The following is a 16905-nucleotide window of genomic DNA, read 5'->3' as shown; positions in this document are numbered from 1 at the left end:
TGAGAACCACTGTTGTGGGTGTGCCGGGTGCCCACGCGTGTAGGAGTTTTTGTCCATGTTTTCCCAGTTTTGCTAGTCGTGGGGGGACTGTATTCGCTGGCTGATTTGATCTATTGCTGGCTGACTGATGATTTGCTGGCCGACTTTATCTGGTGTTGGCCGACTGCTTTTTATGCTGGCTGACTGGATATTATCCAGTCATGGGGCCCATTCAGGGGCTGTCGGCCCAGTTGCTATTGGCCGACTGGCTGCCCCTACATGTATATACAGCTCCACTTCCCCCCACATCAGTTTTGTACTGGATTCAGGTGTATATAGCAGAGTTTATACAGCCTTCTCCTCTCTTGCATTTCTGTACTTTCTGCTCTCAGTACTTTGTCTCATTTCCACTGCCCATTTTGACAATATCCACTCTTATCTTGAGGATTAGTTCATCAGTGTTATATAGTTTTCGCTCATCTCTCTTGGAGTTTCAGCGTTTTTGTCATTTGTCTACATCTTTCTGCTGCCCTCTGACAACACAACTGGATTTCAAAAGAATAAAAGCATGGCATTTTAAAGACATTTGTAAAAGTGAACAAGGCTTTCAAACTATTGAGCTAGTTTGAAAGCACTATTTTGGGAAGTGGTCATCTGTGAGGAAGTAGAGACGGATAATACATCAAGGCTTGTTGCATTATTGCATACCTTTCTGTTGTAAGATAACTTTTAGGAAGGAAGTGTGTCAAAGCTTGTATCTTTAGCTGTGGTGCCAAAAAGCAACTTGTCGTGTATATCAAGGACGCTTGAATGTTTCAGTGGATGCAGTTTCAAATCTATAAGCCATTTGCATAATGTTTGATTTACATGCTTGCTACCTCTTTTAACATTATACTGGGCCTTTTTGTGTTTTATTTGGTGAAGGTGCTAGAAACTGGGTGGGGTGTAGGTGAAGAGACATTACTGTCAAGTTCATCGATTCCAAATCAGGAACCTTTCGTGGATCCAGCAAACAACCTAGATTTCAGGAATTGGTGGGATCACAGGTTTTTTGAAGACTCTTGTAGCCCAATTTATTTAATATGTCTAACCTGTTAAGGCTTGGTGGATTTCTCCAGTGTTTATGCTCCGGCGTTCGGGAAACTGGAGTCCTTATCTATTGAAAGAGGCAATTCTTTGTCAGCTGATGGAACAGACAGTGAGAAGCTTTCCTTAAGGCAAGATTATGATGCTTGCAATGCATTGGCAACATTTTGCTAAGCTTTGCCACTGTTTCAGGTTTTGAGAAAGTTTTGAAAGGAAGAAAGCAAACAGTTTTTGCTTCTACACTTCTTCTGGCACTGCAAGTGTAGATTTTCAATATGTTAGTCTAATAAGTAATATTCTGTGAAAGGAGGTCATGAAATATTCCATTTTGTTCTTTTGTTAATACCAATTTTTTAACTTGATGTATTTCCAAGACCTTTACCCTTCTTAGATGCTATCCCAGATGACCATGCTAGGGCTTTGCCCATCTTATAGGCACTTCTATAAGAGTTTAGGTTACTGCTTTTGCTTTGCAAGTTCATTTTAGCAGTCACTTTTTAAACCTCCATGATTCACTATATGGGCTTTGGCGATTGTATAGAGTTGAAGAAGCAACTTGCATACGTCAGTGTTGCTTGGGCATTCAGCTGATTGCAGCTTCATTCCAGTTCTATGGCCATGGTGAATTTGGTTGATAACGACAAATGGGTTGAAACCAATAGTCGTATGCTTACTACTGTTTTAAGCAAAACTCAATCTAGGGGAGATTTCATTCCCACTCAGACTGTGTCTTGGGACATACACCCTCAACATATCCGGCTTTATGAAGTGACACTGGGCACACTTCCACACATAGTTCTCTACATAAGATTTCACATGGTGTGGCCAATAGAAATGCCGACCAACCAAGGCAAAGGTTCCTGTATGCTCGGGTGCCCTGCACTAGGTGTGCCATGCCATTCATAAAATAAATTATTTCCATATCATTCGGCACACAAACCTTGCCATCCTTAAACACTAATCCACCTCGAATGGAAACTTGGTCAATATCTTTCTCTTCTCTGCAATACTCATCTAAACATCCGGAACACTTGGATCTCGCAGGGTGCTACCGGCCTGGACCAATTGTCGGATTCTACCAAAATACGAATAATTTTGGCACTGCCCTATAAGAGACAGATTGTAGTTAGTCGATATCTTCATGAAAAAGATAGCATCAACCTCCAGGATCCTATTAAGGCATATGCAACCCAATTTGTTTTGCCACCCTTTTGGTAACGGTTTCAAAAACAAACTCTGCATGAGTTTAACTCATCTGGCCTTCTGATCCCTTAGGTCGGGTTGATCTTAAACGTACTTCAACAAATGATGATGGGTCCACACTATGAATTGGGCACTATACAAATAACGCCTCTAGAGATCATTAGTGAATGGACAACTGCCAGAAGCTTCTTTCTTGGGTAGGATATGGCACTTGTGTCTTTGAAAGCTTCTTGCTTGGGTTCCATCTTGGAACAAGATTGCCCTTATTGCAAAATTGCTATATCCGACACAATCACAAAAGATTTATTTGGATCCACAATAATCAACATAGGTGCCGAGGTGACTTGCTCCTTCAGTGCGCGAAAACATCGATCCAATTTATCACTCCAAACCCCTGGAGGACTTATCTTGCCTTTCTTGCTTCTAGCCCCCTTTAAGAGTTGCGTCAGGGGGTTTGCAATCATGGTAGCAAAAAAATTGAGTGAAACCCAAGAATGCTCGTCTCATCGTTCGTGAAATAGGCCATTTTTGGATCTTCTCAACCTTATCTTGGTCAATCTGTATACCATCAACTTAGGTGATGTGACCCTAGATGTCACCATTTGCCCCCCTGCCCTCTGCTCGCACACACTGATGTTCCGAGATGGACAAAACTCAATGCTCATTGCCTAGATCTTCTCTCTTTTGTTCAAAGAGAGCAACCAACCATGTGTCAGTCCTAGCTTGCATCCCAACCATAGTTGCCAGGCGTTTCATGAAACGTGTTTCATAAACGTTTCATTCATTTTTCAAAAGTTTCAAAAACGTTTCATACAAAAAGGGGGGGTACATGCCTCAAAATTTATATACAAGTTTATAGTATGTTAAAAATATGTTGCCTTCCTTGCAAAACAATATTAATCATGCATCATTTACACATTAAAACATGTTTACAAGCTAAAACTAAAGAATCTGGGTGATCCAGTTACAGTGGGCACCCAACTGAGTCACTGACCAATTGGCATAAATAAACTGGCATTATCAAGAATCAAGATCTGGATTTCATCATCAATAATGGCAACCACTCAATAATGGCATTCAAAGTGATCACAAAAAGTTTGATTACTGAGCTGATTCAAAAAAAGTAAACTGAAGTCTGAAATACACAAAGTCAAGCATGTGAAGCTTGATAGATGCAATCATGCATGAATGATGACTAATAGTAAACTAGAGGAGCTTGGTAGCCCCAAAGACTAGAGTCCTCAATATGGAGTGTGGGCATTGCCAACTGGGCACTCAATCCGCCTTACTCGTCTCAGCTGCTACACTAGTACTTGCACCTCCTGATAATGCTACTTTAGATGCTCGTGTGCCATGAGTAGGTGCCATCAACTCCTCATACAACATGGCATATATGTTGCACTCCTCGTGAGGAATCTCTGGGACATCTTTCATCTTCTCAATGTCGATTTTATCGACATTGACCTGGCGAGGCTCTATCGGATTGCCCGACTGTTCAATTAGGCGGAGATTGCATTGGCAATACATCAACCGCTCGAACTGAGCAGTAGACAACGCGTTCCTCTTCTTTGTATGAAAGAGGACCCATGTGTTGCAATTCCTCTCAGTAGGACCCGAACTTTAATCCTGTGAGAGGACTCAAATGGCGAGGTTACAGAAACTTTGTAAGTACAATGTACTAAAGTCTAAGTATAATCATCATTGATCAATGTATTATGTAAATAACAGACTTGTCTTTTAGAGTTGTACTCACCAAGTGAGGGCTACTGATCCCATACTTCTCCCACCATGAGATTGGCTAAAGCTGTGTCTCTCGCATGCATGTAGTTTGTTTACCAAATGCGTGGCTGGCATTTTGATACACTAGCTGCCCATCCTCCAAGCGTCTCATGAGCTCCACGTCTCCTCCTGTCCATTTCTGAATGTAATCTTGCCACCCATCTTTCAACTCTTCATTAATATAATGCGCCTCACTACGCCAGAGAGGGTGCAATATGTGGGCAACCGCGTGGATTGATCTATGGAGCCAATTCCACTGGTCATTCCAAACCTGTCGAATGTCCTCAACCTTGAAAATTAGCCATGAATGATCAAAGCTATTAACTCAGGGTGTTTGCTTCATTTAACAAATCCAAAGATAGGTGTTGATTTAGGGTTTGCAGCTACTGATTTAGGGTTACGATACAACTTACAAGCTACAACAAGAAGGCAACTAGTTAGAAGTTCAGTACCTCTCATCTGGCAAGAGAGTGCATCGGTTAAGTGCCTCTCCAATCCGGTCCATGAACTCGTACAAAAGTCCAAAAGTGCTGCCCTCCATGTCAGTGATGCGAAGAACACTATAGATTGGTTGAAGGGCGCTCAATAAAGCCTCTGCCTCCTTCCACCAATCTTCTTGCATCACTCTGCGTGCAAAAGCAACTGCCTTGGGGTGCTCATGGTCCTCCCACCTCATCCACTCTGGACTAACCACTGTGCGCATGAGTCCCTGTCGGACTCTCACTACTCTCTCAACCACAATGAACATATATGCATACCTGGTTTGTGAGGGCTTCAAAAGCTCAAGGTCACTATTGGCATGAAACATTGCCAAGACCTTGGGCCTCTTGGTAACAAACTTCACCAAGCTACGCGCAGTGTCAAAGATGTCAGCAATCCACCTAATCTTGGCAAGATCTTCAATGAGTAAGTCTAGGCTATGGGATGCACATGGAGTACATACAATCTACGGAAACTCATCCTCTAGCATCTGTCCCATAGAGACAGTTTTTACCATTATCAGTGACCGCCTGCACTATGTTTTGTGCGCCTATCTCCATGATAGCCTCGCGGAGGTGTGACCATATAAATGCTCCTGTCACCATTGACCCAAGCATAGATGCATCAATGGCACGCAAAAACATAGTGCCCTTGCAAGAGGACACCAAAATATTGTACACATTCCTCTTGCGTATATCTGACCACCCGTCACATAACAATGTGCAACCATACTTGCTCCAAGTGGCTTTTAATGGCTCCATGTCCACCTCCACTGCTCATTGCTCTCTTCTGAGCTCTTTAGTGCGCAAGGTCTCATAGGAGGATCGCTCCCACTCGCATCCAATGCGGCTGATTGCCCTCATAGCCTTTTTCAATCGTGGTGTGCGCACAATGTGAAAAGACAAAGCACATTGGATGAAAAGCCTAGTGAGTTCCCTAGTTACATCTTTAATTGCCTGCTTTTGCATGCTTGCTTGAATGCTTGCTCTCTTTAGAGAGGCTTTGGATGCTGCGGGCAAAGGGGTTGTGTTGCTGTGGGAAGTGGAACTACCAACACCCCCAAATCCTGCTTGGCTCTTTGCATCTTCCTTTGAACCTAACCGTGTTCTCTTTGGGTTCAACAGTGTTCTCTTTGATGCATCACATGTATCCCCAATATCCTCAAGCATAGGCCTACAACCGCATCCTGCCAGTTGCTGTCTTTTCCATTCTTGTAGCTCGATGTTTGCAGGCACAAGTTTGCATGCACCAATGCCTTCCTCGGTTAAACTTGTGAAATGGGCCTTAACACAGATTATGGCCATCCCGCAGCTAGATCATGGCCAGGGCATGGTGTGAAAAGCGCTATCCAAAAATGGGCATCTATAGATCGTGGAGAATTATCTGCAGGCTGACCCCTTCTAGAGCAAACTGATCAGCACCTAGAGTACCTATAAAAACATGGGCATGAAATTCAGTCAAACATCTTAGTATTCACAAGGGGTTGCTGAATTCCAAGGGCCAGGATAGCCAAGGGAAGCTCTCAGCCAAGGTGAAGGTGAAAGGTCAAGTACTGGATTATTGTTTACAGATTTGCATCATTCTAATAAAGCAACTACACCATTCGTGGTGGAGGCCCTAGAGAGGGTATTTGGGACCCAATATTGTGTCCGACTGCCTCTGTGTGTGTGTGTGCGCGCGCGCGCGCACTTGTCTGTCTATCTTGTGCGTTATCTTCGTAGCGAAAAAATCCTAAGTTATTGATTCTACCCATCAAGCTTCCGCATGTGACATTGGTATCAGAGCATCAGACTCAGCAAGGCTAAACACTGATTTAGTCCCAAATGAAGGTGCATAGGCTAAGAGTAACACAAAACATGGAAGAAGTTCCTGGGAGGTTGGTTGGTGATGTTCCACAAGACCCAAGGGGAATGGCAATCCTGTGAGTCTGGTGCCACTTGGGGTATACCAAGAAAGGCTTTCAGGCAACGGATCCAAGGGAGGATGATCCTCGAAGGGGTGGAGTGAGAGTGCCAGACTCAATACTCAGGAAAAGAAGACCAAAGAAAGTGTTCACGGATAGGGCATGAAGGGATAGAGGATAAAGTGGAACAGATGCACAGATCTTCAATCGAAAGCCTTAGCCTCGCGCGTTGATCCGTGCAAGGCTTATAAGACTTGCAGGATCACCTTCATGCATAAAGGCCGAGAGCATGTGATTATGTTGGTGAAGGGGGTGATACTATTCCCATTGTATCTCATATGCAAATTAAGAAAGTAATGAGAAAGAGTGTTTTTGCGTACTTGATTTTTGTACGTGATCATGTTGAAGAAACTAATGTGCATGTAAACACTCTTAGTATTGATAGGCTGAAATTTTTGCAAGAGTACAATGATTGTTTTGTTAATGAGTTACCAAATGAGTTGCCGTCCGTACGATTGGAAGATCATTGCATTGATCTTGTGTCAGCTAGGTCACCACCTAATAGGTCAGTCTATCGTGTAAGTGCATCCCAAAGAGAGGAGATTATGAAGCAGGTAAATGAATTTCTTGAGAATGGTTTGGTTCATCCAAGCTCTTCTCCATATTATTTACCCGTCCTCTTAGTTCAAAAGAAGGATGGATCTTTTCGTATGTGTGTGGATTATAGAGCTTTGAATAAGCACACCATCAAGAATCGGTTTTCTATTCCACACATAGATGACATTCTTGACAAGTTTGATGGATCGGCATGCTTTAGCTGAATTGATCTCAAGAGTCGGTGTCATCAAGTGCGTGTGGTGCGTGAGGATGTACATAAAATCGATTTTAGAATATCATTTGGGCTTTATGAGTATCTTGTAATGCTTTTTGGTCTCACGAATGCCCCAGCTACATTCAATAGAATGATGGATCGCATGTTTCATGGGTTCAGGAAAATTGCACGTGTCTTCTTTGATGACATTCTAGTCTCCTTGAAGGCCGAAGAGGAACGTAGAGCTCATTTGACTATTGTTTTTAAAGAACTCTGTAATTATAAACTCTTCGTAAATGCAAAGAAGAGTGAGTTCTTCTTGTTACAGATACACTCTCTTGGGCATATTATGTCCAACGATGGAGTGCGAATGGATCTTGCAAAGATTGATGCAATTCGGAACTGGCTTGAATTGAGATCAATGCATGAGATCCGTAGTTTTCTTAGATTATGCTCTTACTATCATAGGTTCATTCGGTACTTTGCATGGATTGCTTCTCCTTTGCATGACTTGATAAAGAAGAAGGCTATATTCAAATGGATTGATGTAGAGAGAGATGCATTCCTCAAATTGAAAGATGCAACTATACATGGTCCAATGTTGATTATTCCGGATTTGCAAAAGCCATTGAGTGTCGATGTGATGCATTTAGAAATTGCATAGGAGTTGTCCTAAATCAAGAGGAACATGCTGTGGCTCATGAGAGCCATAGATTACATGATGCAGAGCTCTCTCTTGGCATTTATGAGAAAGAGCACTTGGTTGTAGGTATTTTCTTATCCAAACTAAATTGTTAGAGAAGCATGTGAGGATGGCAAATTTCCTCTTTATGTTTCATTTTCAGATCTTGCACACCTGAGGTAAGAAGAATGTAGTGGCAGATGCATTGTCAAGAAAGTTGTATGTAGTAGCTATTTTGGTTGCCTCTCATGGGGACTTGTTTGCCATGCGTGATTTGCACCATACAGATGCTGATTTTGCCACTATTTGGGTTGATTTGATGGTTGATCATGCACATGCCTCATATGCGATCAAAGAGGGTAATCTTATGAAAGATAATTGTCTGTGTGTAGTGTTTGAGTGTTGACAATTCCATTCTTAGCCAGCCTTTCATCCCGTCCATGCTTCTACTCTCACATAGGACCTCCTTTTCTTCCACCTTATCCTCTTTCACACATAGGTAGATAGATAGGTAGAGAAAAATGAGAGATAACAAAAAGAATTGAAAAACAAAGATAAGAGTGGGGTTGACCAACCCGATCCCTGCCTTGGCCGGTTCTCCAGTGTTGGGTCATTTGCTGCATTAATGCAGTGGTCAGCTGTTCGACCTGTTGTCCCGAGGTGGACTTCTTGCTTTTTCCCTTAGATCTAGTGCTGGTGGTTTTGAATGAGGCTTCCGATGTACCCTCGTGGAGTTCTCGGAAAGGCGTGCCCTTGAAGTTATCCCCGAAGTCCATAGCACTTCTGCAATATTGCTCGAAGGAGGTCTGGGCGAAGGCATACAAAAAAATTATGTAGGGGCACGTCATCTAGGCCTTCCAAAAATCTCCTAATTAACCTTTCATGAGAGAACTTGGCTCTGGCACTACAACGGGAGTGGAGATCTCTTACCCTATTGATGTAATCCCGGATGGTTTCACCATCCTTTTGTTTGACATTGTATAAATGCTCGACAGGACTCCATCTGGTTCTTTGATGGGAATATCCAACCTTGAAGGTCTCTTTCAAGGTTTTGAAGGTGGCCTTATCTTCTGTCTTCAAAGACCTAAACCATTGGCCGGCTTTGCCATCTAGGGTGAGGCCAAAGGCACTCACCTTGACTTGGTCATCCACATGGCCGAAGGCTTCGCAAATCTGATTAAACATCTCCAAGTGCGGTATGGGGTCTCCAATCCCATCGAACTTAGTGATCAGTTTAGAGATGTTAGCAGGTTTGTTCCACTATTGTTTGGGCCCTTGTACAGATTGAGCTGGTGCTGGGGACATGATGCTGGTAGCTACGCCCCTCCCTATTTCCATGGCTATCCTTAACATTTCAGGGGTTAGCCCTACGAGGGCTAGAGCGGGTACTGGTTGGGGAACAATAGGTGGAGGAGTTGGGCCAGGTGGATAGTAGACCATCGGGGTCCTTGTCTCATGGGAGGATTGGACTTTGCCTCATATGGCCCCATATGGTACCCTGGATATGCTCTCCAAGGTGGGTAGTGATGGTATATTGGTGCTCCAGGTTGATTTGATGGGGCCGGGTAGGCCCTTTCTCTCTAATAGGACGTCTCGGGCCCTTGGAGAGCTGGTTCTTGTCCTGGGTTTAGCATGGGTCTCTGGGCTTGGTATGAATCGGCTACCCTTGGGGCGGATATGGCCCTCCATATTGGTGGATGAGTTTAGGTTTGGTTACTCTCAGTTTGCCTTATTTCCTCTCTAGGATCTAGAAGCGGCGTGGGCTCTCTTTCTAGTTGGTTTTCCATACCTCTCTCCCTGGGATGTGGCTCGTATGACTTTGCATTTTCCACGATGAAATTCCGGAGCCTTGAAGCAAGGCTTCTTTATGAATGGGTAGGGGAGGTAGGGTCTTGCTAGGACAAGTGGTCCGTCCATGCATTGAGCCTCTAGTCTTCTTGTCTCTAGGTTAGGAGTAACTCGTTCTATGCTCCATATGCTGGTCATATAGGCATAATGCTTACTACGCACATGATTGAGCGGTATTTCTTTTGGCGAGGTATGGGGAAGGATGTAGAGGCACATGAACATGCATTAATCACTTGTCAAAAGGTGAAATATGATAGGCAAAAGGCACTAGGGTTGCTTCAGCCATTGTCTATTCCCACATAGCCATGGGAAAGTATTACATAGCCATGGGAAAGTATTACAATGGATCCAATAGGTTAATGATGCTATTTGGAAACTTGTGGATAGGTTTAGCAAGCAAGCTCACTTCATACTGGTCAAGAAGACCATTAAAGCTGAGCATATGGTTAAGATATATCTTGCACAAGTGTTCAAGCATTGTAGGGGATAGAGATCCTAAACGGATGGGCAAATTGAGGCTGCAAATTCAGCCATGTTGGACCTGTGGAAATGTTATGTAGCGGATCAGAAGTCTTCTTGGGAGAAGTACTTGCCTCTTGTAGAATTTGCATACAACAACATGTTCATGCATCTATGAGAAAGGCCCCGTTTGAGATTTTTTATGGTAAGGTGATTTTGCCATCCATCGTTCGCACAAAGGATGAGATATTTGCAGAATGTAAGAGACTTGGATGTTGCGTTTTCTCACGTGTGGACAGCCATGGCAAGGTCATAAGACAAACATAAAAAGGCTGTCGATAAGCATATAAGGCAATTCGATGTTAAAGAGAATGATTGGGTATTGTTGAAATTTGAGAAAGGAAGACTTGGAAAGAGGCATGGCAATGAGGGTGCATACCCTAGAGCCTAAACTTTTAACCAGCTAATATGGGCCTTTTCGAGTGATCAAGAAGATCAATGAAGTGGTTTTCAGGTTGGCATTGCCTAGTCATTGGTATATACATAATGCTTTTCATATGAGTCTCCTTCGTAAGTATGTACGGACGGAGGCCAATGAACTGGTCATTGAGGATCCACTAGAAGCGGATGAGCGTGAGGAGATTTTGCAACCAGAATATATTTTGTATCACAAGGAACGCAAGCTTGTTGGAGGCAAAATTGTTAAACATTACCTTGTGAAGTTTAAAAATTATCTTCCCATCGATGCTAAATGGGTAGATGAAGAGTTCTTTAGAGATTGCCTGCACTTGCTCTAGACGTATTTGGATGCTTTTCAGTTGCAGACAATTATTTAGAAGCTAAGGAGGATGTCTCCATTTGGCCACCTAACTGGTCCATCCATGCTTTCTCATTATGTATATACATTGGACTGGCGTCTATGACAATTGGTATGCCGGGGCATAGTTACCAGGAGTTTTAGAAACACTTAATTTGAAATGGGTTTCAGAAATGTTTCATTCATATTCTTTTGAAACGACAAAAAAAGTTTCAAACAAAAATGCACACACGCACACGCACACGCACACACGCACACACACAAAATGTACAACAGTACAAGAAATAAGTGTTTGGGCCTTAGCCTATTCATGCAAGTAGAATACTTGAAAAACATGACTCATGAGAAAACACATTGGATTCATTATTATTTAATGTAAACAATAATTCGATGCTAGAAAACAACACCCATATTCATCTCTCTAGAATCCACATTCCAAACATGATACTGGGCAATGAAGAGTTTGGTATTTCACTTAACACAAAGATAAAAAACATCTTAATAAAGATAAATCATGATGACTCCAAGAGTCATGACAATCACACAATGTCCTACCAAATCCAAAAAAGTACATAGATAAATGACTCAAGACTCATGAGTGTTTAAGACTCATCCTCCTACCCATCATCCTCATTATCCTCTCCGTCTCGCTCATCCTCACTCTCACTACCACACTGGCTGAGTCCTCCTCAAATGCTTCATCCTCGTGATCTGGTGGTGTTTGTGCACTGGTACTAGCCCGTGCCTGGGATCGTGTACCACGAGATGTACCTGTAATCTCCTCATACATCTTGGAATAGATATCTCTCTCCTTCCGAGGGATGTCGAGGATCTCCTTGCACTTTGTGATGTCAATCTTGTCAGGATTGACTTGGCGAGACTCGATGGGGTTGCCTTTCTGCTGTATCAATAGCAAGTTGCAATGACAGAACACAAGCCTCTCCAATTGTGCAGTTGAGAGCCTATTTCTCTTCGTGGTGTGGAAAAGTGTCCATGTACTTCAATAATCAATTTCTCTCACAAGGTCCTGAACTACTATCTTGTGAGAGAACTCTCATGGTAGTGTGTCTCTGTAAATAAAAATCAACAGTATTCATCATTGAATAGAAGTATAAGAGTGTCAATATTCTTAGAAAAGTTCATACTTAGTAACTTGTTACTTATCAAGTCTGGAGTACCAATGCCATATTTCTCCCACCAAGACAGAGGCTCCAATTGTGTCTCTCAGTTGTGCTATTGGCCGTCCAAACATGTGGCTATTGTTCTGATATATGAGAAGCTTATCCTCTAGCTTTCTCAGAAGTTGCACATCACCATCTACTAGCTTGGAAATGTAAGAGCTCCATCGTGCCTCTAGCTCTTCACTCAAGTACTACTCCTCACTTCTCCAAAGAGGATGCAAAATGTGTGCAAGCACGTGGATTGGCCTATGAAACCAATCCCAGCATTGGTTCCATATCTGCCTCATATCTTGAACTCTGCATATGAGTTCAAAGTTGCAAGTGGAAAAACAAGAAGTAAGCAATGAGCATATACTTAATATGGAATCATACCTCTAAGTTCCATGATCTATCCAACTTCAAGAGAAAGAATAAGAGTTATACCTCTTAGGAGACAATAATGTACAAGCATCGAGGGCTTCTCCAATCTTGTCCATGAACTCATAGAGGAGCCCAATGGTACTCCCCTCCATGTCTATGAGTCGAAGGACACTATACTATACATGGGGTAGAGTGTCTTCACAAGTGCCTCCCAGGCTTAGTTTCGTACGTCGTACGGATCAGATCGTATGTACGATTCGTTCCGTACGGCACCGTACGATCAGGTACGATTTTGCCCTGTTTCTGCCCATTGGAAATAGCCGTTTTTTTGCTCGTTTTTTCTGACCGTTTTCTGTCCGTTTTTTTGGCTGTTTTCCTTTCATCTCTCCTGAGTCCTTCTATAAAAGCCTCAAGGACCAAGCCTCTCCTCCATCTACTCCAAGCCTCTCCTCCACCACCCTCCATCTACTCCAAGCCTCAAGGACCAAGCCTCTACTCCAAGCCTCTCCTCCACCCTCCTCCACCCTCCTCCAAGCTCCTTCCATCCCACTTGAGCCTCTACTCCAAGTTCTCTTTCTCCAAGCTCTTCCTATAGTTCATCTTCTCTACGCTCTCTCCTCTACTCCACGCTTTAGCCCTTCTCTTATCCATCATGCCTTGGGAGAAGCATGAGGCTTTTGATTTGCATTGCCTCAATGTGGAGAAGGACACCAAGAAGTCCAACTCCATGCCGATATTGCGGCAAGTCATACACCAGTGGTGCAACAAGGCTTCTCCAGCACCTTTCAAAGATTGGGGGACAAGTTGCCCCATGCAAGGAGATTCCGCAAAGCATTGCCGATGACATTTCGTGGAAGATGAGCGGCGGCTCAAATTCAAGTAGAGGAGCATCATCAACACACGCACCGGCACCACCACTAGCACCACCATCGGCACATGATGAAGCGCCACCAGCTCTTTCATTGGTGTATCCTCCACTGTCACTTCCACGGATTCACGGTCTGCCTCCGCACCGGGCAAAAGGCAAAGGGTGGTGGAGCGTGAAGGTGTGCAACCCTCTCTCCACCAAGTCACGGGTAGTGTGAGAGGTTCGGTTGCATTCCTTAAGGAGCGGCAACGCCTTGCGGAGATAGAGATTGCTCGCACCATTATTGAATGCAATCTTGCCTTCAATGTACTCCAAAAGGAGCAATGGAAGAAGATGGTGACGGCGATTGCGAATGTGGGCCCATGTGGGGGGTGGACGGGGGTCTCTTACACGGCTATGCGCACGAGGAAGATTGATGAGAAGGAGAGAATTGATCGAACCCTGGACCCGATTCGAGCCGCATGGACGAAGTATGGATGTTCTATTCTCACATATGGATGGAGTGATCAAAGGAAGCGTGGCACTATCAACATCCTTGTGTCTTGCCGGCTTGGCACATACTTCTTGCGTGCGGTTGACACCGGGAGAAGGGAGAGAAAGACTACCGGGAGTTTCATCTACCGCCATATTAGGCAAGCGATCATAGAGGTAAGCATTATTTTACTTAAGTGTGGCTGATTTTGTCATTTGTGCAAAGCCCTCAACTCATATGATTTATCTACCATGTAGGTTGGGGCTCAAAACGTGGTGCAAGTCATCACCGACAATGCATCAAATTGTCGACGCATGGGCCGCTTGCTTGAGACGGAATTCCCCACCATTGTGTGGACTCCATGTGCGAGTCATTGCATTGACTTACTCATGGAGGATGTGGCGAAGCTCGGGTGGGTGAAGAGGATTGTGCAACAAGCTACATCTATTGTCAACTTCTTCATGCTAAAGGTGAAGGTGCTTGCTATGTTTCGTGAGCATAGCAGGCTTGACTTGGAGAAGCCATCGGCCACCCGCTTTGCCTACATGTGGCTGGTTTTGGAGCGTCTATACGATGTGAGGCCCGCCCTTCGCCAGACAGTTGTTTTCACCATGTGGAATGGGATGAGCATGTCACTGAAGAGGCCAAAGCCATGCAACGCTTTTGCCTAGAGGAGAGATTTTGGACTAGAGTCCGAGCAATTGTCATTGCTATGACTCCATTCTATAGGCTCTTGCGGATGATAGATTGCGAGGGGTCCACCATGGGCCTTCTTGTCCACTTCTTTAGAGCTGCCCTTGTGGAGTTGGAGGCTTGCACAGACATTACATTTGACGAGCGAGCACAAATCATGGAGATTGCACAGAAGAGATGGAGGTGGATGCACAAACCAATCCACGGGTTTGCAGCATTGGTACATCCAGCCTACAAGTCTCCAGTAGTTTGCAGCATTGGTACATCCAGCCTACAAGTCTCCAGTAGTTTGCACCGATAGGGAGCTTCGACAAGATCGGGATGCATATATGCTTCGAGCTGTGCCATTTGATGAGCACAATGCCTTTCTAGAGGAGTTGGGCTGCTATGTTGATCAGAGAGGTCAAACCTCCTTCGGCCTCTTGGTGACAAAGTTCACATACTAGAGGCTGGAGAAAAAATGTTTTCACGCAATCCAGCTTTCCCACATCTTCTATCGCCAAATCAAGGCTATGTGTAGCACAAGGTGTCCATACAATCTTGGGGAACTCTTCTTCAAGCATCCTTCCCATGGAAACACAATTTGATCCATTGTCTGCCATCACCTCCACAATTTTGTCTGGGCCACAGAGGCACCTATGGCATGAATAAACATAGTGCCTTTGCATGAGGAGGTCAAAATGTTATAAACACTTTTCTTCTTCACATCAGACCAGCCATCACACATCAATGTACACCCATACTTTACCCAAGTAGCCTTAAGAGGCTCCATCTCTGTCTCCATTGCTAGCTTCTCTTTCCGAAGCTCTGTAGTACGGAAGGCCTCATACGAGGGACCATCCCACTCACAACCTATGCTCTAATTGCTGTCCTCCATCTAGGAGTCCGCAAAATATTGAAGGACAATGCACATTGCACAAAAAGCTTGGTTATCTCCCTTGTTACCTCCTTCATGGAAGCCTTTTGAAACCCTACCTTCATATGCTCTTTCTTCAACAAAGGTAAAGCGGTTCTCTTTGCTCGAGGTGCTGAGCTAGAGCTACCCCCAACAGGAAAAGTGTAATGATGTTGACTCTTTGCATGTCACCTACTGAAGAATCTTGCACTTCCATAGTGATGGCAGGCTCTCTTAAATGTTCAAGTTCCCTGATCTCCTTAACAAGAAGGCCTAGTTCCTTAGCCTTCCAAGTCCCAAGGCTTTCATAAATGTGCCATGGTACGGTGTTACAAGGTCCCACCCCATGGTCCTTTGTATGTGTCAAGTGTGCCTTCAACCGTGTAATGCTGCGAGGATGCACCTCTGCAAAAATTGCACGTCCATTTTTTTGAGCCTGAGCCTACATACTTGCTCTCCCATGTGACATTGCTCCACAAGGGATCCTATGTGTGAGTCATCTTGCAAAGTTGCAAGAGAAACACCCGGTTGCTTGCAACCTAAGACCTTGCATAGATTACGGGAAAAAATCCCCATTTTAGTTGTAGGAAAAAAAGCATGATTTTACACCCTAATAACTATTGCCAACATGGTACACCCATAGCATTTATGGGGCCATAGGCTATAGTTGCACAAGCTCCACCTGACCACAACGCAACCTGTAGAAGCATATGCGAAAAAAGGGTAGAAGGCTCCAAGCAGCAGCTACAACAACCTATATAGTACAGAAGCATATGCAAAAAGAAGATAAAAATACCTTGACTCAAGGTAGGTTTGCCTTGGCACTTTCACTTGTGACCCAACAGCTTCATAGTCAGCCAGTACGATTTCAATAAACAAAACGTTTCTGAAACATTTCGGTCCGTTTCATACGGTCTAAAACGTGTTTCAAAGCTACTATGTGCCGGGGATCGATTCCACTCATGTGATACTATGCATTTGGCTTTCCGTTGGGACTTGTGCTTGTGTGTACATGCCCAGAATTGCCTCAAGGATTGGTGTTCCATTGGGTCTCGCCCGTGAACCATGCGCGTGAAACTGTCTGCTAACATGTGGTGGTAGTATTTGTCAAAACTGAGCCTTAGAATCTAGCATTAATTTATAAGTGAGTGTGTACACATGATATTAAATTTTGGGCGACCAAAACTCACGTATAAATTATGTCAAGCCTTGTGTTAACACACACGGATGTCCTAAGGTGGACAAAGCTCAATGCCCACCGCCGAGACCTTACCCCTTTGGTCAAAGAGAGCAACCAGCCATGTGTCAGTCCTAGCTTGGACCCCAACTAGCTTTTCCTCTTTGCCTGACACCGAGGGTAGACATCTCATCATCTCGCTTCTTTCTCTC

General features: G+C 44.0%; 1 protein-coding gene across 1 annotated transcript in view; it reads left to right on the top strand.

Moving 5' to 3' along the window:
- The window catches only part of LOC147624931 (serine/threonine-protein kinase STY8-like), a 93894-nt gene that overhangs the window by 24992 nt on the left and 51997 nt on the right, over nucleotides 1-16905 (top strand). Inside the window, exons 3-4 of the mRNA XM_086818172.1 lie at nucleotides 904-1013; nucleotides 1098-1196. Of these exons, the coding sequence (XP_086674298.1) occupies nucleotides 904-1013; nucleotides 1098-1196 (209 nt within the window). The remainder of the gene's footprint in view (nucleotides 1-903; nucleotides 1014-1097; nucleotides 1197-16905) is intronic.

This window comes from Cibotium barometz, chromosome 24 (genome assembly GCF_041138505.1).
Source record: "Cibotium barometz isolate CiBa-2024 chromosome 24, ASM4113850v1, whole genome shotgun sequence".
Classification (NCBI taxonomy): domain Eukaryota; kingdom Viridiplantae; phylum Streptophyta; class Polypodiopsida; order Cyatheales; family Cibotiaceae; genus Cibotium; species Cibotium barometz.
This window is presented reverse-complemented; position numbering and strand designations above follow the sequence as displayed.